This window comes from Seriola dumerili, unplaced genomic scaffold, assembly GCF_002260705.1.
Source record: "Seriola dumerili isolate Sdu_G_001 unplaced genomic scaffold, Sdu_1.0 BDQW01000391.1, whole genome shotgun sequence".
NCBI classification, from domain to species: Eukaryota; Metazoa; Chordata; class Actinopteri; order Carangiformes; family Carangidae; genus Seriola; species Seriola dumerili.
The window spans coordinates 493,318-516,287 of record NW_019174646.1 but is presented as its reverse complement, the minus strand read 5'-3'; the positions used below and the strand labels follow the sequence as shown (position 1 = coordinate 516,287).

Sequence of the window (22,970 nt, the reverse complement as noted above, 5' to 3'; positions counted from 1 at the left end):
TATAACAGATGAGTCTACTCACTCAAATACACTTTTATAACTCGATGCCTCAGCTCCATTAAGAACAATGATGATGAAACCTGACTTAACTCACTGAAATAAGTTTTAGACTATGTATATTGCCTTAAACACTACAATCTACCGTTGTTATTTTGTTTGTTTTGTTGAATTTGTACATTAGGATTATGGTATGTAGAGCATTAAAACACTTAAATTGCAGTAAAATGTGGAAATGCTCTCTTCAGTTCACTCACCGATCATGGATAAAATCCTCAACCAACTGCCACTATTGGGACTTAATTAAATTGATTGACATACTGAGTAGAATCATTAAGAGTTTTAGCAACTTTCCTTTCATTTGACTCTCCTGACTGTAAATGACTGCAATGTCAAACATGACTAGAGCAAGAAGTTGTCCTTTAGTGACATCTGTAGGCAAGAATGGAGACAGGCAAAAGACTGTGTATGAATATTTATTTTTTCTAAATTCAACCTCTTTTCAGTGATGCAACCCTGAAGGGACACAAGTCCTTGAAGAAATAGGATCATTCATGTGGCAACTGTAAGATTTATTTTAATAGTGAATATCTGCATTTACGAGTTAAAAACCTCAAATATGTTACAAAGTATGCTGCAGAGTTTTCTTTTTAGGGTTTTAGCGCCCTCTAAGATGCTTTCTGTGCCATCTGTGCTTTTGTTTTTGTCCAAGTTGCTGTGCACTCACTGAGCAGCTGCAACTGTGAGTCATTTGTTAAGAGCATACTAGAAAAGATACTTTACAAGGTAGCAAAACATTTCTCCAGAAACAGTGTCCCTCTTACTCTGCATAATCCACAGAAGACACTGTCTGCAGAGTCGTTCTAATAAAAACTGCATACAGTGAGGTGCTGACTCTTTGTCTGTGTGGAAATACACCAATGTGTAAAACCGCAAGTTACAAAGTCATGTAAAAGAAGACTGTGAAAGTGTGAAAATAAGATAACAGAGTTGAGGTGATAGATTGTTTACTTGGTTACATTCCCCTCAAAATAAATATTTAACAAAGGACCTGATTTACTTGTTCTTGAATTTAATTTCCAGGGGTGAGAGCTGTCTGTGATGGTCACTGAGTACTTTCTTCTTACTGAGATAAAATAAAATGAAAAATTCTTAATCAGGTTCTTGGGTAATTCACGATGTGGCCTGCTCTTTATGAGATATAATCCTACCTCTCGAAGGGAGTGCTGTCACTTTGCTGTGAGCCCACCAATGTCCCTAATATATGAAAAGGTGCTCTGTGCTGCACTTGGTGATGCCACAGTGTCAAGAGTTCAGCTCACCACCACTTTGTCATAATCACTATCATTTATACAGTTTATAAAAAATAGGTGTTAAAGTCAGGCAGAACAAAAGCCAATAAACAAGCTGTCATAAAGCAATTCAGTGATCACATGTGTACACCCTGAGGCGTCATTGTGTTTACACATATTTTACATGTAGGGCCAGTCTGAAGAGAGCTTTGTTACATATCAGCTTCACGTGCTACAGCTACTGACTAGCAAGCTAAAAGTAAAAAACAACACATGGGAGCTGTGGAAAACATTGTCTTCTACTGCAATTAATATAATAAAAAAGGAACTCAAGATACAGACATGTTTCTTATTGAAATCTTTATTTTTCTGTATCAATTAATAAATAAAAGATTAGTTGCTAAACTGACTGAACAAAATCACATAAATGATGCACCACTCTGAAGAAACAAACTTAATGTGTTATTCACATATGAGGTATATTCCATTCATACGAATCATTAGCCACTGCAAAACAAGCAGTAAACAATGTCATTACTAGAGACAGCAAAAAGTGATTAAAGTCTTACACCCTCTATTAAAATGCTAAAAGGAGTAAAAGTAGTGGTCAAATTCATATGATGACTAAAAACTTTGCATTATATATTTAAAAATATAACGCAGCATTTTTTTTTAAAAAATCCACAAATGAATAGTTGTTTGGGTTGAAAAAAACAGCAGCACTTTAACTTAATCTTCAGTGGTCTGCATGCATTTCAGACAATGTTGCTAAAACACACTTGTTTTATGGTGGTATAAAGTTAATGGAATATCTGCTTATGATCATTTTCAATCATCATTTTGAAGCTCTACAATGCTACCAACTTAAAACTGACCAATTTTTAAGATGATGCCTCACCTTACAAGAGCTCCACACCAGTAAAGCAGAAGTTACACTGCACTGCTGTGTCATTATTATAATGTTACGCTACAACCAACAAGGGCATGTTACAAACTCATCTAACGCAGTGAAAAGACTAAAACGTCAGATTCTCCTGCTCCATGGCAGCCTTTTTGTCCTCCACACTGTTGTCTTCAGATGTTGATTTCTTACTTCTGTGGACAGATTGTGGTGGCAAATATGTAAGAACAATTATACGCCTTTTGAAGATAAGCAATGTATCATACCAGAATAACACTAACATATAACAATAACACTTTGTGTTGTGGCCTCTGCATTGTGTTGACCCATCCAGGCCACCATAGCTTAAGATCAATTAAAGCTAACTAATAAACTACATAGTATCCAGCTTGCTATAATACATTATAACAGAAATGAATGCTGCTGATTGGTCAGCAGCCAAATGCTAATGACAGAACAGAAAGATAAGGCATTGAAGGATCGCAATCGTTTTAGTTAAAATGGCAAATACAATATTATTTATCATAAATGGATGAAGCCTAAATATTTAGAAAAAGAGAAAGAAAACTCTGCATCTGTACTTCTGTGTTGCTTATCATACCTGCAGTCCTCAAACTTCCGCTCTCTGTAAGAGTTGCCCTTCTTCATTAGGTAGAGAAGGACCATGTCACAGAAGAAAGCTCCCTGTTAAATGAAGTTTTATGCAGTGATGAGACTTTCATAACTGGGAAATTACAAAATTCAAACATGAAGGCAAACTTATTAATGTTACTTACAGCACCCATCAAAGCCAGTCCTGAAGCAACATTGATGGCTGTTGGGATGATGCTGAACATCCCGGCCTATGAACAAAAAGAGTGTAAGAATGTAAGAATAAAATTACAAAACGGTGTTGTTTGCATTATTACTTAAATTATGTCACATCATAATGCAGAGTAGACAGTTCATGCATTCTCCCTGAAAAATGCATCTAAATTACCTTTCCATGCACCATGATATTAAATCGGACACCGTAGACTTTGAACAGAGATCGATAACTCTCACCAGTAGCATTTTTAAAATACCGCGCGTGTCTGAAAAGAATACAAAAAACAATAATGACCTTTATGTTTTTATAATAAAGACTTTCGAATTTTCCCCTTTTCAAATCATATGTTTTTAATGGTAAATAAAAATATCTAAATTGTTGAAAAGAACAGGAAATATTTTTCTGACCTGAAGTTAAATCCTGTTGCGATGGTCGTGTTGGAGACACTGATGTCCAGGCGAGTGAAATAGTACTGTGGATGGCAGTGAGAGTAGCCTTTGTCAAGGTCACAGTTCCAACTTATCATTATGCCAATAGAGCCACCCTAAAAAACAGAAGATAGATCATATGTGCCATTAAAAACATGTTAATAACCATTCAAACAAAACTGTCATTTTTATATTTCAGTCATTTTTAACATGGAACAGGTGCTTCACTATAGCGATGTTTATGTCAGTTCTCATGCGGTGACTTTAAATTAATTAGTTGAAGGTACAATTTAGGGTTTAAGTTATGTAACATGCACTAACTCTTAAATATATGCAGTTGAAAAGTATAATACTAACAAACGTAGACATGTCCTGGAAGTTGTATCTGGCTCGCTGGGTGATGTCTCCCAGACGAAAGATGGGGCAATATGGGTGGAGTTCCTCGTCATATCGACATTTCTTCAGATAGGAGTCATCACTTGTTTCAAGAACATTGGACCTAAAAGTTGAGAAACACAGAGCAGCACAGAGTGTATATGAATGTGTACTGCCCCCTTACTCAACTCTTGTTTCCTGTTAAGCAAGCAGCACACAGTGGTGTTATGCTGAGTGTGGAGCACAGAAGAAGAGGACTTACTTTGAAAATTTGAATTTGGGAAATTGGATGAAATTCTTGATGTAGATGGTGAAGTTTTCAGCATTTGTCAGCAGAGGCCCTCTGCTCAAAAAACAAAACATGGTCATTTGGTAAGGCAGGTTAAGGGACATAGTTGATGACAAGTTTCTCATAGCAAAGTGGCAGCTATGTACAGTATTTGTAAGAGCTGGAGTGTGATCAATAACTAATCAATAACTTCATTTTTTCATTTCCAAGAGAGCTTTTATGTGGCTGAGCTGCTCCTTACTGTGGTTTGAATTTTCTTTCAATGGGACACCAGCCATAGATTTCACAGGTACCATTGGAGTTTTCATCTTTTCTTAAGCATCGGCCACTCATGATTCCTGAAGAAAAGACAACAGAACATTTGAGTTTCTGCTTGGATTATAGTAGTATATATATATACTATATAATTCGTTCAAATGAGAATTATGACAGTATTTTAGTTACATTTAGCACATACACTTGAACAAACATAAACTAATACTGACACAGAAAAAAAATTTGCTGAATATAGACCCAAGATATCTTTGAGAAAGGGACAAAGTCAAGCAATTTATCCGCAATTAAAAATCAGTAGTTGTTCTTTCTTACCATTACCAGCCACTACCATCTTTCCCTTATCACAGTCCCTGTCGACTCGGCAGTGGCCATCCAGCACTTTGGGACTCTGGGAACAAATGTCAAAGGAAAAGAGCAGAGGTTCAAGACTTTTACACTTTTACACTTTTAACAGCAACTCCACTTTTTCAAAAGTTGGATAAAAAATCTTTTAGCAGCGAGCTTGATTCGGTAATCAGGTGTATTGCAATTCACTGTAAGATACAAACACCTGGACTTTATCCATGGTATGGTAAAGCTAAAGTTTTTGTATTTTGTAATTTAAAAAAAAAAAATTTGTATCATAATTTTCACTCTTGAGCATCATTCTTACTTTGTACTTTTTATCTGATAGATACGGATTTCCATATGTATCACTGTTACTTTAGAAATTAAAATTTTATGAAAAGGGGTGTAACATTCATAGATTTCATGGACAGAAACATTGTCTAACAAAATAATTACATAAGGTCAACTACTGTATTTGAAACTCTGGGGTCCTGTTAATAGTGAAGAACACTTTCAGATAAAGATGAGAGATTCTAGCAACACTGTAAATATGGAAGTAAACATGTCGTTAGTGGCTGTTTATAAGCACCTGGGAATGAGCGCTGGGAACTGCAATTGGTGAAGTCTGAAACGTATACAAGAGCAGTGTTTTATGGCTGTGCAATGCTTGTACGGGCTCTCTATTCTTCTTGGCTGCTGACCAAGAGAGGCTGAGTTTACATACCAGGAACCCTCTGGAAATTTGTAGCTAAAGATAAAGCTGAGGGGAAATGATGAACAGGATAACTGACACACACACATACACAAACTCATAGAAAGTAGAGGGGGGTGTCAGCCTTTGTTAAAAGTTAAAAGTCTTTTGTTATGACTAACACTGAAGAAAATGTGGACCAGTGCTCTCCTGGAAGTGATGGCATTGCCACCATATACCAGCCATGTGTTGTCAAAAATCAGGGACAACAGATCAGCCATAGTTCTTCTTACTACCTGTTTCTCTGTTTACTGCTTTTGTTGAATTTATATAAATTATGAATCTTGATCATCCTGCGATATTGTGCTGATTTGAGGTGCTTCTGCTAGTAGATGTCTCTGAATTGTCTCTCCAGTTACCTGAACCTAGAAAATATCATATGAGCAAAGAGAGGCTTCAGTTAATGTATGATTTTCAATCAGCTCTACTATCACAGGACAGGTCATTTCCAGCTCCTCTCTAACCTCAGTCATACATGGCCTACTGTATCTCTGAGACATGGCTGACTGGAATAGTTTCCACATGATCAGACGTCAAACAGTGGAGAGTAAATAAAATAACTTTAAAATAAACACAGTTAGTCAGATGCCTTGAAACTGAGTTTGAGTGGAGTTTGCGTAGAGAACACAGTGTCTAAACGGCACATCCTGCCCTGCAGCTAGCTGGTACTCTTAACAAAAACCTCACTAGTATTCCGACATCAAATATGATTGTCTCAAAAATCCGTGTGGTGCATCCTGGTGACTAACTGCTAGAAAGAGGCAATGGGAAGAAGACATGAACGCATGTCCAAATAACAACAGCATCAACACTGAAAACAGAATCTCTTACTTGCCCTCAGGAGCAAGCAAAGTTAATTCCCTAAAACAATCATACTGCTAATAAAACAGGTATTTTTGGGATTGATTATCTGTCTATGTTAATCGTTTTGGGTTATGTATTGTAAAATGTCTTTTTGCATATTATAAAAGAAGAGAATACTGGACCATAAGTTCAGGTTTCTCTTTGTTAAACTCAGTTCGACTGAATTTACCTCACTTTGGATTTGACTACTACACTGTTACACTGCAAAATGTATTTGTCAAATTATGTACCACATTGCATAAAAACTTGATCATCAAATAATAGTGATTTACAGTAGATATCATTCATTATGACAGCTTCTATTACAGTCACAGAGAGTACCACAGGGGTCTAACATACAGTCAGTGATTTACATTTAAATCAACTCTACAAAATATTCTTACCTCAGCACAGTATCCCAGCTTCTGGTTTGGCGTCTCTAAGAAATTGGTTACAACAAACAGAACAGCTTCACCCTACACGTAGAGGAAACACACACTGTAAATTGGACTTTATATGGACATCATGTCATGATGACCCCTGCTGCCTGCCTTTCTCCCTCCTCAGCCCTTAGTCCTTAGTCGACTGTATTGTTTTATGTAATACCCACATGAGAGGGCTGCATTTTTTCATGCAGGGCAACTGTTGAGACGTTTAGTTTGCTACCACCTGTGTGTGGATGCCCTTTCTCCTAGTCTTTGTTCTTATTCTAAATAATGTAGCTGGCTAAAGATGAAATTTCAGTTTCTAGTAATGGCCTGATTGTCTGCACATACTGCGTAAATGTTTTCACCTGTGGTGGGATGACGTAATCCTCCGGTCCCCACACCAACAGACCAGACTCAGAGGTGTTAGTCACTGAGACTCCCTTTAGTTTAGTTATGACAGAGCTCTGTATGGCCTCATCTGTCTCCTGGTAGCCTTTCTTGCTTACGAAAACCCACCTGTGGATGAGAGCAACTCTCAGAATAAACAGGTGGTTGACTCTTAACACCCACAAAGGTTGCATGATGTGAAAATTTAACAGCTTAAAGATGTGTTATTTTAGTTCTCAGATTGTTTGTGTGAAACATGCAGTGTTTTTCGGTATCTCAGCAAAGATAGTTTTTTTGTGATATCACTATAGTCATAATATTCTTACATGGAGTTAATAGCATTGCTGTGATACTGTTGCATCATATCAAGCATGGAATAGGAAGAAAATGTAAATTTATATTTTTATTCTTATATTTTCTGTATTTTATACATTAAGTACTTGACTGACTTCTGTTCTATAAATGTAATACATGACTACAATTTATTTCCTGTGTTAGGTCTGCTGTAGGTTTTTTATTTATGGCTTTTGCTACAGGGCACTGAACAAGGCACTGAGTAGGCTACTTTGTACCTACTGTATCTGTGATCTAAATTGGCCAATAAAATAAGGCTCTATTAAGGATATTAGTGGCAAGCTGGTCCCGTCACTTGGTCCTCTATAGCACCAACAATATATATAATGTATAATAATTACAGCCCATTAACTTTATCAAGCCTTGAAAACATCTCCATGGTCTGTAACTGAACGATGTAGGTGTAGTAGGCTATCTGTTAGTCTTTAATCAGTGACCAATATGTTTATGTAAATGTTACATTTATTAAGTAATTTATTTATAATAGGATATACAATTATCAGTAGGACTAGGGTCAATATAAACTCACACTAGGGACTTAACTCAAAGACATAAACTTCTTTTCTAAATGTTTTTATTGTGATGTCATTTATAGGCTCTAGTTTGTCACATGGAAGGAGGTAAAGGGTAAAAAAAAGAAATTCACTTACCCAATAATGTAACCGATGATAGATAACTGAATAACTCTGTACAAAACCCCAACTTTCTTATTTTTGGCGACAATATATTTTTCCGTTTTGTAGTCAAATAAGGAAAGAAAACGTCCTTTCAAACAACTCCCGGCCATCCTGCAGCAGTGTGCGGCCAGTGCAGCACAGTCTGCGGGAGGAGGACACCCCACTCCCCCACTCCCCCACCTCCCATGAACAATCACCGTCAACATGCACAATATCCGGTTAAGACTTTCGAAATAATACTGGTCTTCTCTCACTGAGGACATATGCAGTGACATCCGGTTTCTCACGGACACACTTCTGTTTTGATGAATACGCTCATTTGACCTGAAACGATAAAAAATGCATCGTTCGAGTCTTTTCATTAAAAAACAACAATTGTCAATCTCATGGTTGCGCCAAACGAAAAGGCCAAGGGGTCGTCAAAGTCAATAGAACAGCTGCATCATCTGAGCTCTGCAGTTATGTATCAGGGGCAAAGCCTGACATTGAATTCAGAGCTGAGCCCCAACTTAAGTCGATATTCAGGGGCATTCTCCGCGGGGAACTTCTTTCCCCATTCAAACATCAGACATTGCATTATTTACTGTATCAAGCCATTTGTACATCATTTGGGGGAAAAACATGATAGTTTCCCAGGGGAAAAAAATCTAATCTAATCTAATCTTGAATCTAATTGTTCTCTGTCTCCATCATTCTGAAACCACAACACAACAGATTTTGACAATGAATAATTTTCACTACTGCCATTTAAAAAGAGGCAAAAATTATCTGATGTTACAATTTGATGTCATGTAAAAGACATAGGCGGGGAATGAATTTGGCATAAGCGGCATCACTAATCTTGACACCTTTTTTAGTAACACTATGCTGGAGTAGAGCTCACAGACTTAATGTATAGATTTTTCATTCATTGAACACCCACATGAGTGTGTGAAATGAAAATGCAAATTGGATAACAGTATTTTCTTTTTAATTGTCTTTACTTTGCTGGACTGAAGAGCAGCAGGAGAACAGGTGTGCTAGCAGCTCACAGAGGTGTCTTGAGTGTTCATTGTTCTGTGTCCTGAGCTCATTCTCTTTTTGCCCTTCCCCTGAGCTGGTTCCCTCTGTAATTTCACCTTTGTTCCTGAGTGCGTTGAGTGAGATTATTTAACTATATTTCCTCAAGTAGTGTTTATTTTGTCATTAGGTAGTACATCTAATCTCCTTGGTTTGTTCTCACATGACTATATATTTAGAGTGCGAATGTATTGATGTGCTGATTTTGATTTAGAATTGTTTGTCTCTTTATTCAAGACAATATGATAGAATTTGACCTGTGTGTACGCTTTCTTTCATTTGTAAAAATATAGCACTTGGCTGTAACCACACCTGACTGACTGCAAGCAAAAGATTCAATCCTTTCAAATGGAACCCGCTGACTGCTTCACCTGCTTTGCTCATATTCATAAAGTCAAGTCCAGTGTAATCCTAGAGCACATACATGTGTGAAAAATTACATTGCTTTACAACTACAAACTTTGGAATTATTTGTGAACATTACTTTACAAGCTCAAAATTATTTTGACCGTAATTGTGAATCTAACATCTAAACATGAACAATGTTATTACCTATGTTAATATTTTCCTTTACTTATTTATGTCATCTCTGACTGGATATTTACTGTAATGCATATGGATCATTGCTAGTTGTCGTTCCCTTTATGCTAATCACCAAAACAATAATTATACACAGCTCGGGATGAGGAGTACTATACAGCCTAATGAGATGGCATTATGGGAGGTGCAGGATCAAGTCTTTTTTGTGTTTGATGCATAGAGAGTAAAAGTTAGCATATCTCTGCCTCTGCTTATTTTTTATTTATTTTTTAATCTTTTAAGTCCCCCAACTTTATGGAAGTGTAATATCAAACTGAATTCTCCTTTAATTACATAATACACCTTGTACATATTTCTTGAGAGTATTAATTTCAATCTTAACTTTTCCACACTTTTCGCAAAGTAGTCCAATACCATGGTGAATGTAAAAGATAAAAAATTTATATCAAACGCAATGAGATATCAAAAGAAACTCCCAGCAGTATGTTACCGCAACACTGCAGATGTGTAGCTTTGAGTAATGAAAGAAGTTACATAGACATAAAAATGGCAATACCTTCATGACATTTTCTTCCACTATAGCACTGGAAATTGGCTATTAGAAGCATGAGTATTTCTATTTAATCAGAATTTCATTCGAAATGTACTTTTGGGTTAAAATATCAGTATTTAGTTTGAATTACAGGGTGAGATGTGGATTTAAGGCAGGACTCACCGTAAAGTCATAAAATTGAGGTTAAATTGTGCTGCTTTGGCTTTGATATTAGCCTAGGTAATAGTAAACCTTCTTATTTAACTGCTTTCATCACACAGCCTCCTTTTCTGGAAGCCCCTGCATGTTTCAACAGGAAGTGGTCTGAAGGCAATGTCATGTCACAGCTTTTTTAGCCTTCATTTACCAACCAACTTATTAATTGATGTGAATTTGAAGTTCATATTTGACATGATCACCATACAGTTTGAAAAGAAAATAGCTACATAAAACATTTGGCTTCTCCATTGTTAAATGGGATCTTCACTGGTAAATGTGATCTAGCTGCTCATGTGAAACTGAAACAGTAAAGCATTTCCGTAAATAACAAAATGAACTGTGATGGTCTTGTGGTTTTGTCCCATGATGCTTAGAGGGGTTAACATGCAGCATTATCATAGTACTGTTCACAGTGTGAGGAGCTGACAATGAATGCTGACAAGTGGATTTTCCCTTTAGCCGTGTGCTTTATGTGTGTGTCATCAATTGGTAAGTCCTTTTCAGAAATTAGAGAATTAAATATTATTTGTATTAAGACATTCAATACATAAAACGCCTCTTTCGCTAATTTAATTGTTTGATCATACTTTTTTATTTCACTTTAACTCTGATGAGGTCAAATTTACAAGGATAATTTCTTTTCAACCTGAAACTGTGTGCCCTTGGCTCATTATCTGTGTACGACATGTTAGATAAAAAAATAATTTAAAAAAATTGAGTACACAGATGCTATAATACCCCCCACACAACTCCTGCTACATTGTTACAATCCGAGCACTGAGAAGCATCTGCTCTCCTACTTTCCCGCTCGCTTTTCCCATCTGTTGTGTGGGAACCTTCACTGTGTTTTTCCAAAACTTTTAACATTTCCCCGGACTGTACCTCTCACACATACACATCGCGGGAGGGGCAAAACAGCTAAATAACTACATCACAGTATATAGGAAATTTCAACCTCAATCCTCTATAAGCTAAAAAGTCTGCTCAGACGGCCTTGAAGCTAATATTGGAAGCGAGTGAGACACATAGATGGGTTAGGGGTAGCGATCGATTATTTTAGGTGTTGTGCGTTTCATCAACAGCGACTAAATCAGTGTACATTTAGTTTTTGTATTGTGTCTCTATTTGTTGTAAATCATCTGCATTTGCAAATTATTTTTGAGACATTTTTGAAAGATGTATTTCATAGTCAGTGACTAAAACAAACTAGGTTTGGGTCTTGTGTTTCTATTGTTTGTGTAAAAATAATAAAATCAATGGAAACATTGTTTCATTTCAGGTTTCATTAGGATTTTTTATGTAATTTCTTATTTCTGTATTGCTTTTAAAATCCCAATAATGTCAATTTGACCTGAACAGTATCAAAGGGTCCAAAAAGTGAACATAATATCACAGTTAATACACATTGCTCATTAACTAAGATGATAGCTTAAGAGCGTTTGTAATTCATGTTTATCATTTTCATATTTTTTTTATTTTTCTGCTTATAATTGTAATCCAGTTACATTTACTTACTTCTTTAGCATGAGCTCAGTGACCTTAAACCTGAAAACTGCTCCTTTTTTCTCTCATCCCGTTAAGATGACCTACACAATATGGAATCTTGTGAGCCTCTGGAAGTTTATGAGACGTACACAGTCAGCGCTCCACTTGGCTCATCTGTGCTTCTTCCATGCAACTTTGCAAACAGCAGCCTCAATTGGGTGTCATGGGCCCACACTCCTGCGATGGAACTGGTGCATCTCAATTCTAAAGGGAGTATCAAGTTCCTACTCCCCAAAAGGGGCCGGGTGAAAGCTTTTCCAAATCAGGGCTCAGAAGGAAACTACTCCATCTGCATTGATGAACTTCAGTACTCTGACCTGGGTTGTTATTACTGTAAGCAGGGAACTGACTGTCTTCAGGTGGAGTTGGTTGCTGCAACAGGTAAGTGGATTTCTGTTTGGAGGTTATAAGGTAATATTTTCTGAAGTCTGAGCAGCAGGCTGTGAGAGAGACATGGGGCCTCTTCCTTTCTATGGTCACAAACTTCATAGGCCAAACACATGGGGGCGAACAAACGATGAGTTTCCTGTGAAAGGTGTTGTTGTAAAACCACATCTTATCTTGCAGATACACTGAGAGGAGAAATGTTGCTACTGATTTACATCTGTGTTGGCGTGGCTGCTTTCATCCTGCTGAGCATCTGCAGTTACCGTGAGTACCTGCCCTGTCTCACACACTCACCCCACAGCTGTCGATAGAAGAAAGGTGTGTGGTGCATTTGATTGCTCGATAAATGGATTGGTGATTGGTTATTTTAAAACTGTTTGTTTTTATTTCAGTATTCTATAAGAACAGATCACAGGACAATACCAACAATCCTGTAGGTGCTGATATTGTAGGTAAGAAATTTCATAATTTACCATTTTCATTAGATCCATCTTCTGTGTATAGATCTGTGCTCTCTGAGTGCCCTTCTAGTTTTGTTAAAGGATTGCTCACTATTTAAGTCAATCCTTCTCCTTCTGCTTGAGGGACATACTGTATGTCTAGATGTTTAATCAGTCATATGCAAAATACTTTTGCTATTATGTGTGAAAGTATTCATTCAAATTGCTGCATGTAATGTCCCACTACAGGTGCCAGTGCTCCACCAGCAGTAATGGGAACAGTGCCAGTCCATGAACAGCAGAGAGGTAATCTACAGTTAAAAACATACACTCTCTCTCTCTCTCTCTCTCTCTCGCACTCAACTGTATACTATGTAGTACATGTGATGCACTATCCACAATGTGTTTCTTTTTCCTACAGGAGCAGGCAACAGTAATCTTGTTTATGGTGCGTTCACACAGCTCTTCTTCCATCCATTGATTCACCTTGCTAACCTAAAATGTTAATGTACATGTCAATATTTTTAATTGATTTTCTTTTAAATATTAGAGAACGATGATCAAGACCCAGCCAACCAGCCGGGTGACCCCACCAGACACCCTCATAGTCTACCAGGATATCTGCATGATGTGGACAGGAATCTACCCACTCAAAGCACGAGTGGGATCCATCCAAACTTGAACCAGTGTAACTTTGAAAGGGCGCAAAGTCAAAGAACAAAACACAGATTTCATAGAGGTGCTTAATAATAAACATAATTACCGAAGGTTGTACATGTACACATAACATAACATGAGATATATTTCAAACTGGAATAACTTCTTCCCTCACCTCTCCAGAACTCATCAACAGATTACGACAACCAAGTTTCAGTCGACATTATTATGGTAATACAAGCATTTCTCTTTAATAATATTACATAATTTCAATGCTGCCTGGTTCACTTATACATTTAATTACACAGTTAACCAAGGTGAAATCAGGCAACAAGACATGTCTACTCAGGCGAAGAATCCTCACCGAGGTATTTCAATTTTGATTTGTCTTTTATCAATATCTAGTATCTTTTCATTACTCACTGTTGCGTTCTGTTTTGCAGCAGGTTTTGGGAAGAAGAAAGCCAAAGAAAGTGAGTGTTGACTTCATCTTTGGGCATGTTCGTGATGAAATAATACTGTGCACTGAATTGCTGTCCCACTTCTTTGTTGTTTTGCTGTTTCCCTCTCAGATCATGAATACAATAACCCGATTTACAACAGAAGCACAGACCAGCTCAACCGTCTGTAGAGAACAAGGACTTTACACAGCTGACAGACATTTTACTGATTATTCATTTTCCTGTTTACTGTTTGGAAAAAATCATCAAATAAAGATCTTTACACAAAACAAAGCTTAAAAAATCAGTTGCATGTTTCACAATCCAAAAATTAATTCTATCTCAACAGTTCAGCAATGAAGTTCAGAGATGCCATAATGTATGCAGAAGGAGAGTATGCAAGTATGTCTGTGCAAACGTGTATGTTACGTGTGTTTTAGGTACTTTTGAAGATTATAAATGGTTTTTACATTATTAAAAGTTTGACTTTCAGATCCATTATGAGACTTTTGTGAGTTCCTCGGCTGATCGTAAATAAAAACAAAACTACATTCACACCTACAGATAGTTTCTGGTTAACCTGAATGTCTTTTAACTGGAGGGAAGGTCCCAGAAACCAGTTGATTTGAACACAGGGCCCTCACATGGTACTACAGTACAACTACACCACACTGCCGGCTCACTGGTTTGTATGAGTTTTTGAGTTGCTTTTGGTCTCATGGGAGTCAGCCAATTAAGCCAAATGAGAAGCAGCTGCTCCACCTGCGACCAACGATGGAGACCTGCAGTACACACTTTGTTTGGTTGACACTTATTTCTATATCACTGTTTCTTTTCAAATGTGAAGCCCATGCTGGCTCAAAACAATTTCAAGCAAGAGATTATAACACTATGAATAATAATACATTGCTCTGCCGTGATGGGTTCATGTCCGTCAACATATCAAAGGTGCAATTTGCTGATCTTCCTTTCACCATTTATGTTCAAGGTAAGCCAGACTTAAATATATCGTATCCACATATCGTTGAAGTGGTTGTGTTTGCTATGATCCTGTTTGTGCTCACATTTACACACAGATGAACACGGTGGATATTATCAAGCCATTGCAATAGCAAAACAGTGCCACTACTTCTTTGGAGGAAGTGACACCTTTATTATCTTAACAGTTGCTTCCCATGGCTGTTTTGTGAAAAGACAAGTAAGCTGAAATGTATCTTGAGCCTGAGCCTGTTTGTGCATTTATTTTTAAAGCAGATATGTGCTTTTTTTTTTTCATCTTCCAATCTGTCTTTACAATTTCGTTCATTAGAAATATATCACAAGTCTGACTGTTGTCATCATGGCACTTGCAGACAGAGGAAGAGTTGAAATTGTCAAGTCAATACCTCTCATCTGTGAAAGGAAAATTAAAGGTAGTAATTCAAAGTGTGCAGTTATATTATGCTTCAGAAATCTGTTTGTAATTAACTCCCAGTGTGCTTTCTGCAGAGGCAAACAAAAAGCATTATCCACCAGTGCCAAGACAATTTTTCTGCAACAGGGATGGGTTCAACATTACCATCCTCCAGAATGCCACAGTCCCACCTCTGAACCTGGATGGAGTCTGGATCCCCTCAGGTCAAAGCCACAATTGTAAACCCAAAAGCAGATCCAATAATGCTGTCACTTTCAGCTTTCCATTCACTGATTGTGGTGCTCAGTCCACGGTAAATGTAAATCAATTACATCACATCCCCAGTCTTCAGGCAGAGTCATGTGGTATTTTTTGTGACTAATATAGACCAGGTTTGGTTGTTGTCTTGCAGGTAGCAGATGGGATTATAATCTATTGGGTCAACATTGAGGTGAAACAACATCTGCAGAACAGCTCCATATTTCGTGACACTCCTTTCCGGTAAGAACAGGAAAATGTTACATTTTTCTTGCTTTTTGAAGCTACTAGAAACTAATTCTAATTTCCTTTTGATTTTCAGTCTTACCGTTCGTTGTAGCTTTGCATTGGCTCAAATAACTCAGCTGGGCATTGAGGTTCAGAAAGAAAAATCTGAGAATTCATCAGCACTGAAGAGCAAAGGAGTACTAAGGACTGGAATGAGGTTTGCCAAAGGTCAAGTTTATATACTGTGTATATATATTTTGTTTTTTACTTTCCATCTTTCCCAAATTTTTGCGTTTATTGTATGGATTTTATTCTTTTTTTACATTGATGTCTGTATGCATGTTTCTATTCAAAAAGATCTTCAAAACCATAGAAGGTGCCATCAAAATTGAAGGTCCAGTTTTATAATTGGAGCATAGTGAAACCTTCTTGTTGCCAAATTTGTAGAATTTTTTTTTTTTTTCCTACGCTTTTATCCACAGATTCCTCTTACAGGTCTTTCTATTCCTCTCGAGACCCTCCAACAGTGACTGAGCTCGGCCAGCCTGTGTACGTGGAGGTGTTTGTTCTCAAACATGAGGACAAGGACTTGGTTCTGCTGCTGGAGGACTGCTGGGCCACACCGAGTGAAGACCCACATAACCCACAAAGATGGAACCTGCTTGTTAAAGGGTTTAACACATAGATGTGACCTTTTTCTGAAATTTAAAAAAGAAGAGTATGATTTGATGCTAATCTGTGCGTCCAATCCAGGTGTCCTTTCACTGGTGATAGCCACAGAACTGCAGGGTTGCCAGTTGTCTCCAGCAAGGACCTGATGTATCCCTCTCTTCACAAATGGTTTGTGGTCAAACTGTTCTCTTTTGCAAAGCCCCCAACATTTGAAACCCAGGTATGTAAGAGATCTAGATAGTAGTATGTTTGGTATTTATTTTTAGCCTTGGTGCATTTTTTATTATGGGGATGTTTTCCTACAGGTATATTTCCACTGTGATATAGAGCTCTGTAAAGGACTAGACTGCTTACAGTCCTGCAGCAATGGTAAGTGGAGCAGCAGCTTATTTATCCCTTTTATGAGGACGCTCATCTAATGATTCTGTCTTCTGTGGTTGTGGTTGATTTACACACTCACTTGCATGCAACAGTGTAAACGATGGTCTCCGTTTTTTCCTGTCTTCCAGGCGGGCGTAAATTAAGGAGAATCACACCAGGGCCAGGACAGAGGATTCTTTACAGTGTTGTCTCTAGTGGTCCTCTTCTTTATCTAATGTAAATAACCAGAAAAAGGACAACTACTTCAAGTCATTTTGGAACCACCAAGATTGAGAACAGTTCTGCGAAGAACTGACCATGATTTGTAGTGAAAATAAATCTATAAATTAGTATAATGGCCTTGATTAAGCGTTCTTCACATCATTTTCATTATCATATCATATCAACTCAACTCGTGTTGATTTTATCAAATTAACCTTGAATAATGCAGGTTGTCAGGAGGGTCCACTTTTAAATTCAAGGTTCCTGTCTTAAACCCCGCCTGGGTTAGCAGTGTTACCACTTGATATTAAAACTGGGTGTGTACTACCCTGTTATAAGAAGTAACTTTTGGAATTACATATCTTAACTACATAAAACCTAAAGCAGGGGTTTGGGTGTTACTCAGACAAGCGATCCAGATAACTTGATTCTAACATGTCAGGTCTTAACAGATCAGGACAAAGGCAGCTTCCTGGAGAAAAGTTGTTTGGTTGTTGCTGTGTAAAATGCACATCTAGATTCTGTACACCTTTTTACGGTGCTGACAATAAAAAAAAAAAAAAAAACCATTCCTGCAGCAAAATTATTTTGGTCTTTTTTTTTTTATTCGATGATGATATATAGTGGGAAATGGCTTGCAGTATTTAACTTAAATAATGTCTTTTGGTGGTTTTTGCTGATCCCTGTGACTGAATTTCAAAAACAATAAATATTATTTGATTTGATTTAATTGAAATTAAAAAACCGACTCGATTAACCTACTGTAAACTTTTCCCAGCCAGACTTTTATTGTGGTGGAGGACCTTGGGTCACATGCTCACAAGTTGACCAATAGAAACGCGGAATGGGTTAGTTTGCGGAAGTGTTTTAGCCAATGTGTCATATGTGAAACGACAGAGGTGCGTTAAATGGTGTTTTGTACAGTTTAACGCTGTTTATGTCGCACAAAGAGCAACTAAACTGTTCAGCGTGATTAGCGTCAGTATTTCTTTCGCCTGTTTAGCTGCTCACACTGATATCTGCCGGTACAGCTGCTCAGAGTTGTCAGGTATGTCCAAATCAACGAGATGGGATTCAAAAGACAACGAGTCCAAACACCTGCCGATCTACCAGCACAAAACCAAGTTAGTTCAGGCTGTCAGAGACAACACTTTTCTGGTTGTCACCGGTGAGACCGGCAGCGGGAAAACCACACAACTTCCACAGTACCTGTATCAAGCTGGTAAGTTGTAATTCTGCTGTCCTATCCCTTGTAATATGAAGTTAAAAACACCGTTAAACACAGCAGTATGTAGCTTTTACCTTGTGTGAAGTTTGTGAGGTTAGGATACAAATGTGACTGTGAATTCAGAAGATGAATCATTAGTTTTTCTTTTTTTAAAAAATAGGTTTTTGTAAAGATGGCAAAATTGGCATCACCCAGCCCCGCCGGGTGGCTGCCATCACAGTGGCCCAGAGGGTAGCCCAGGAGATGCAATGCACCCTGGGTAGAGATGTTGGCTACCAAGTCCGTTTTGATGACTGCACATCACAGGTGAGAGACAGATATGAGACATCCCTGCAGAATATCCAGTGTATTAATGTGAATATCTGATAAAAATTGAGCTGTTACTGTGTTTGAGCCAGGACACAGCGGTGAAGTACATGACGGATGGCTGTTTGCTCAGAGAGATCCTGGCAGACCCCGGACTTTCTCAGTACAGTGTTGTAATTTTGGATGAAGTCCATGAACGCAGCCTCAACACAGTGAGTCAATATATTCACTGTATGTCATTAACACTTATAGTTCCTGCACTGTGCTGTTAATATACATACATCTTGTCAACATCCAATAAACCAAAAACTGTTTGTTCTTTTCCTCATCCTCCATCACACACATTGAGCAATTGTTTGTATTTGTTGCAGGATATTCTCCTGGGTTTATTGAAGAAAATCTTCACCAACCCTGCTAAAGCCACAAAGGGTCGATCTTTTCCTTTGAAGGTGGTGGTGATGTCCGCCACCTTGGAAACTGACAAACTTTCAGCCTTTCTCGGCGACTGTCTCGTCTTTGCTATACCTGGAAGGACTTTTCCTGTAACCTGCACGTTTGGTTCTGCTGTAGGACCGAAAGACATTGAAAGCACTGGTTATGTAAAGGAGGTACTGGGTTTTTTGTTTGTTTGTTTGTTTGTTGATTTTTTAATCTTAAGAATGTTACAGGAAAAGCCTTTTACTTTAGAGCTTGATGCATTTTGTTGCTATTCATTAATTTGACAGCCTTTGCTCCACAGGTAGTGAAAATGGCCCTTGATGTGCACACCAGTGAAATGGCTGGGGATATTCTTGTGTTTTTGACAGGTTTGTTACGATTATCAAGCTCTAAAATCAGATTATGCCGCAACACTGACAAAATCTGCCACATTAATTCTCCTAATGTTCGACAGGTCAGTCAGAGATTGAGCGTGCCTGTGACTTGCTGTATGAAAAGGCAGAGTCTATAGACTATCGCTATGATGTACAAGACCAAACAGTGGAGGGCCTTCTCATTTTACCCCTTTATGGATCCATGCCTACGGGTAAACACATACAACAGCTGTTACATCTTATTGCAAGGTAGATTTTCCAAATTGAAATTAGTTTCTGATTTTTTTTTTTTGGTCTTGTAATAGATCAACAGAGGCAGATCTTTCAGCCACCGCCCCCAAGAATAAGGAAGTGTGTAGTGGCCACTAACATTGCAGCAACATCTCTCACCATCAATGGTATAAAGTGAGTGAGGCCTGTTTTCCCTGGTTTATCATATACATTCATGAAATTGTGACATTAAATCAACTTCACTGAAATGTTTCACTACAAAACACATCATCATGCCATTCTTTCCCTGTATAGGTACATCATAGACAGCGGGTTTGTGAAGCAACTCAACCACAACTCCAGGGTGGGCATGGATATCTTGGAGGTGGTGCCAATATCAAAGTGAGTCCCAAAAAATGTAAAATGTCATCTCAAACTTGCAAATAGCTTTGTTTTAGTCATTTTCCTACTAACACTCATGCTACTAAGAAAGCTTACCAACAGAGATTTGGATGGGATTTTTTGGGGGGATTTTCTGTGATTAGGAGTGAGGCTCAGCAGAGGGCAGGCCGAGCTGGAAGAACCTCAGCCGGGAAATGCTTTCGAATCTATACCAAGGAATTCTGGGAAAAGAGCATGCCCGAATATACAGTTCCAGAAATTCAGAGGACAAGTCTGACTGCAGTGATACTCACACTCAAGTGCCTGGGCGTCCATGATGTCATTAGGTAAACTGGTACCCATTCTGGTCTGTTTGCTTTCTTAGAGTTCATAATTTCTGCACGCACCTTTTAAGCATCTTCAATAAAGAGTTAATTTCTTTTAAGGTTTCCTTACCTGGACTGTCCAGAGGAGAGGTTTATTCTAGAAGCACTAAAACAGCTCTATCAGTTTGATGCTATTGACAGGTGAGTGGTTATACCTGTCGACCAAGTGTTTGGTTCTCGAAGCACAGCAGAGGTGGGTTAAGTAGTTCTTGCTGACTATTCATGGGCTCTATGTGTCTGGTGCGTGGGCTGTAGGAGAGGTAGAGTGACCCGGCTGGGGGAGTTGATGGTGGAGTTCCCGCTGCACCCAGGCCTCACCAGGGCTGTGCTCAAAGCCGCCTCGCTCGGCTGCCAGGACTTGCTGCTCCCTGTGGCTGCCATGCTGTCCGTGGAGAATATCTTCATCAGGCCAGGTCAGAAATGTAGCTTTTTGACATATTGGGAATCTTTAAATAGAACTAAAAGTGTGCTTGTAATTAAAGACTACAAAGGTAAAAAATATTCCTGTTATCTGTAATACTCAGTGTTTATTAAGACAATTGTCTAATAGCAGAGATATTAAACTTGTCTCTAAAGTGCAACTGACTATATATATATTTTTTTTTCTATTTTATTTATTTTTATTTACTGATGTGTTGGTTTATTGATAAATTTAGTCCCTGTGCCAGGAAATGGCATATGCAGAGGAGTAGCTAAAGACGTCAGCTCTGAGCTCACTTGGCTTTGACTAATGCCATGCTTCCTGCAGGCCACCCTGAGAAGCAGAAAGAGGCAGATAAGAAGCACAGAGGGCTGGCCAACAAAAGCGGCAGTATGAATGACTTTGCCACACTTCTGAGTGTGTTTCAGTCATGCAAATCCAGGTACAGTACTTAACTGATTACTGCTGCAAGATGAACCTGTATTATTATTATTTTTTTTTTTTTTTTTTTTGTACAAATAAATTTCAAAGTTAGTCCATCAGTTGCCATGTATGCAAGACCTGATGTGATGATATTATCACTCTGTAGTGACAGACCATCAGTGTGGTGTAAAGACAACTGGATCCACTGGAGGGCGCTGAAGTCGGCCTTTAGTGTGGAGACTCAGCTGCAAGAGATCCTCCTCCGCCTCCAACAGGTACAGTAGTGTACAGAGCTCATTTTCACACCACTGACTGTAGCATGTTGTGTATCCATGCTCTGTTAAATGTTTCAAATCAGTGTAAACTTTACAGCTGCACTGTACAATGTTGTCTAATCATTATTAGCGGTCACAGATCATTGTTGCTCCTCACATTAATTTGTTTGCCAACACACTGTTGTGCTAATTAATATGACTGTCATTATTTTTTTTGCCGATCCACCCTCTTGCCTTCCAGAAGAGAGATTTCCCTGTAGAAACATTTGATGGCAACAAGAGTGAACTCTTCAGGCGATGCCTGTGCACGGGCTACTTCACCAACGTTGCCAGAAGGTATCATCAAGGTTCATTTGAAATTATCCATACTTAACTCCTTAGTTTTTGTGAGATTTTGTGCTGGCTGTGAATGATGTTCAGTTATTTTTTCCATCCCACATAGGTCTGTGGGAAAGGTATTTTGCACAATGGATGGACATGGATCCATGGTTCACATTCATCCATCATCATCGGTAAATGTATTTTTGAATTCATTAAAAAAATCTCAATCAAATCAATGAGCCATTAGGTTTGGAACATAAACTGTCATGCTTCCTCTCTAACTTCCCCTGTGATCATGATTCGTTGTTGCTCTAAGCTGTTTGACCAGGAGGCAGAGCTGAACTGGGTCATCTTCCACGATGTGCTGGTGACTTCCCGGGTGTACATCAGGACCGTGTGTCCTATTCGATATGAGTGGGTGAAGGACTTGTTGCCTAAACTCCATGAGGTGGATGTCTATGAACTGAGCAGCGTAGCAAGAGAAGAAGTTACTGACGAAGAGATGATAAAATGGGAGAGCAGGGAAGCAGCCAAAAGACAACCAGGTTTCTGAATAATTAAATGAATATTTATTTGGAAATTGTTATGTTATAGAGCTTAGTGTTTGGTCCACCCAAAGCACACTGTCGATTAACAGGCCATTTTTGCCTGAAATGTTATACTGGGTGAATGAATGGATAAGCTATACTCTGTTTTATAACTTACTAATAAATTACTACTGTTCTTTTTTCAGAGGTTTCTACTGAGGATGTCACAAAAAAGCTGGAGAAGCGAAACAACGAAGCCACTGTCAGTGATGCTCGTGCTCGCTACCTGCAAAGAAAGCAACAAAGGCAACAAAGTAAAGCCCTCTGACAGAAAGCGCTTGCTTTTGAGGACATGTTTCATAATATGTATCACAAAGGAATATTTTGCAAATGACACCTGAATAATAAACTTTTGTTACATTTATAACATTGCCTCTCTCTTGTTTAACCCCATCACTTTACACACAATTGCTGTAGCAGTGGTTGGTTTCATGGGTCTTTGACAAGGTTCACATCTATGGAAAATTGTTGCTTTATTCTTAAACAGTGGGTAGAATAAAAGAAAGCTATTGGTTTAAAGAGGAGGTGGGAACTC

The 22,970-nt window shown here is 38.2% G+C and overlaps 3 protein-coding genes across 8 annotated transcripts; 2 read left to right on the top strand and 1 right to left on the bottom strand.

Annotated features, from left to right (window-relative positions):
• Positions 1–510: 510 nt before the first annotated feature.
• On the bottom strand, positions 511–8,282 carry LOC111233434 (P2X purinoceptor 5-like). 5 transcript variants are annotated; one of them, XM_022761245.1, is made up of 13 exons: positions 8,107–8,282; positions 7,081–7,231; positions 6,691–6,763; positions 5,283–5,323; positions 4,679–4,754; positions 4,332–4,428; positions 4,064–4,144; positions 3,784–3,925; positions 3,406–3,542; positions 3,170–3,263; positions 2,967–3,032; positions 2,792–2,874; positions 511–2,384 (listed from the first exon to the last, which is right to left on the bottom strand). In XM_022761245.1, the coding sequence occupies exons 1-13, from the start codon at positions 8,241–8,243 to the stop codon at positions 2,306–2,308; spliced, it is 1,257 nt and encodes a 418-aa protein (XP_022616966.1). In that variant the 5' UTR covers positions 8,244–8,282; the 3' UTR covers positions 511–2,305. The 5 variants fall into 5 exon arrangements, with proteins under 5 accessions (XP_022616966.1, XP_022616968.1, XP_022616967.1 ...); XM_022761247.1 differs by lacking the exon at positions 5,283–5,323 and adding an exon at positions 5,804–5,809 and having other exon boundaries at positions 6,692–6,763; XM_022761246.1 differs by having other exon boundaries at positions 5,283–5,318; positions 6,692–6,763.
• A 2,614-nt stretch (positions 8,283–10,896) lies between these two features.
• On the top strand, positions 10,897–14,394 carry LOC111233430. 2 transcript variants are annotated; one of them, XM_022761239.1, is made up of 11 exons: positions 10,897–10,972; positions 12,065–12,409; positions 12,596–12,679; positions 12,808–12,867; positions 13,105–13,161; positions 13,277–13,303; positions 13,406–13,594; positions 13,696–13,743; positions 13,821–13,880; positions 13,959–13,985; positions 14,085–14,394. In XM_022761239.1, the coding sequence occupies exons 1-11, from the start codon at positions 10,912–10,914 to the stop codon at positions 14,141–14,143; spliced, it is 1,017 nt and encodes a 338-aa protein (XP_022616960.1). In that variant the 5' UTR covers positions 10,897–10,911; the 3' UTR covers positions 14,144–14,394. The 2 variants fall into 2 exon arrangements, with proteins under 2 accessions (XP_022616960.1, XP_022616959.1); XM_022761238.1 differs by having other exon boundaries at positions 13,956–13,985.
• A 3,561-nt stretch (positions 14,395–17,955) lies between these two features.
• dhx40 (DEAH-box helicase 40) lies at positions 17,956–22,779 on the top strand. The gene is made up of 17 exons (XM_022761237.1): positions 17,956–18,307; positions 18,474–18,619; positions 18,712–18,831; positions 18,991–19,227; positions 19,359–19,425; positions 19,512–19,643; positions 19,737–19,836; positions 19,957–20,043; positions 20,187–20,369; positions 20,469–20,549; positions 20,664–20,821; positions 21,157–21,271; positions 21,419–21,527; positions 21,769–21,863; positions 21,970–22,039; positions 22,165–22,393; positions 22,582–22,779. Exons 1-17 carry the CDS (start codon positions 18,136–18,138, stop codon positions 22,701–22,703), a joined length of 2,223 nt encoding a protein of 740 aa, XP_022616958.1. The 5' UTR covers positions 17,956–18,135; the 3' UTR covers positions 22,704–22,779.
• Positions 22,780–22,970: the final 191 nt, after the last annotated feature.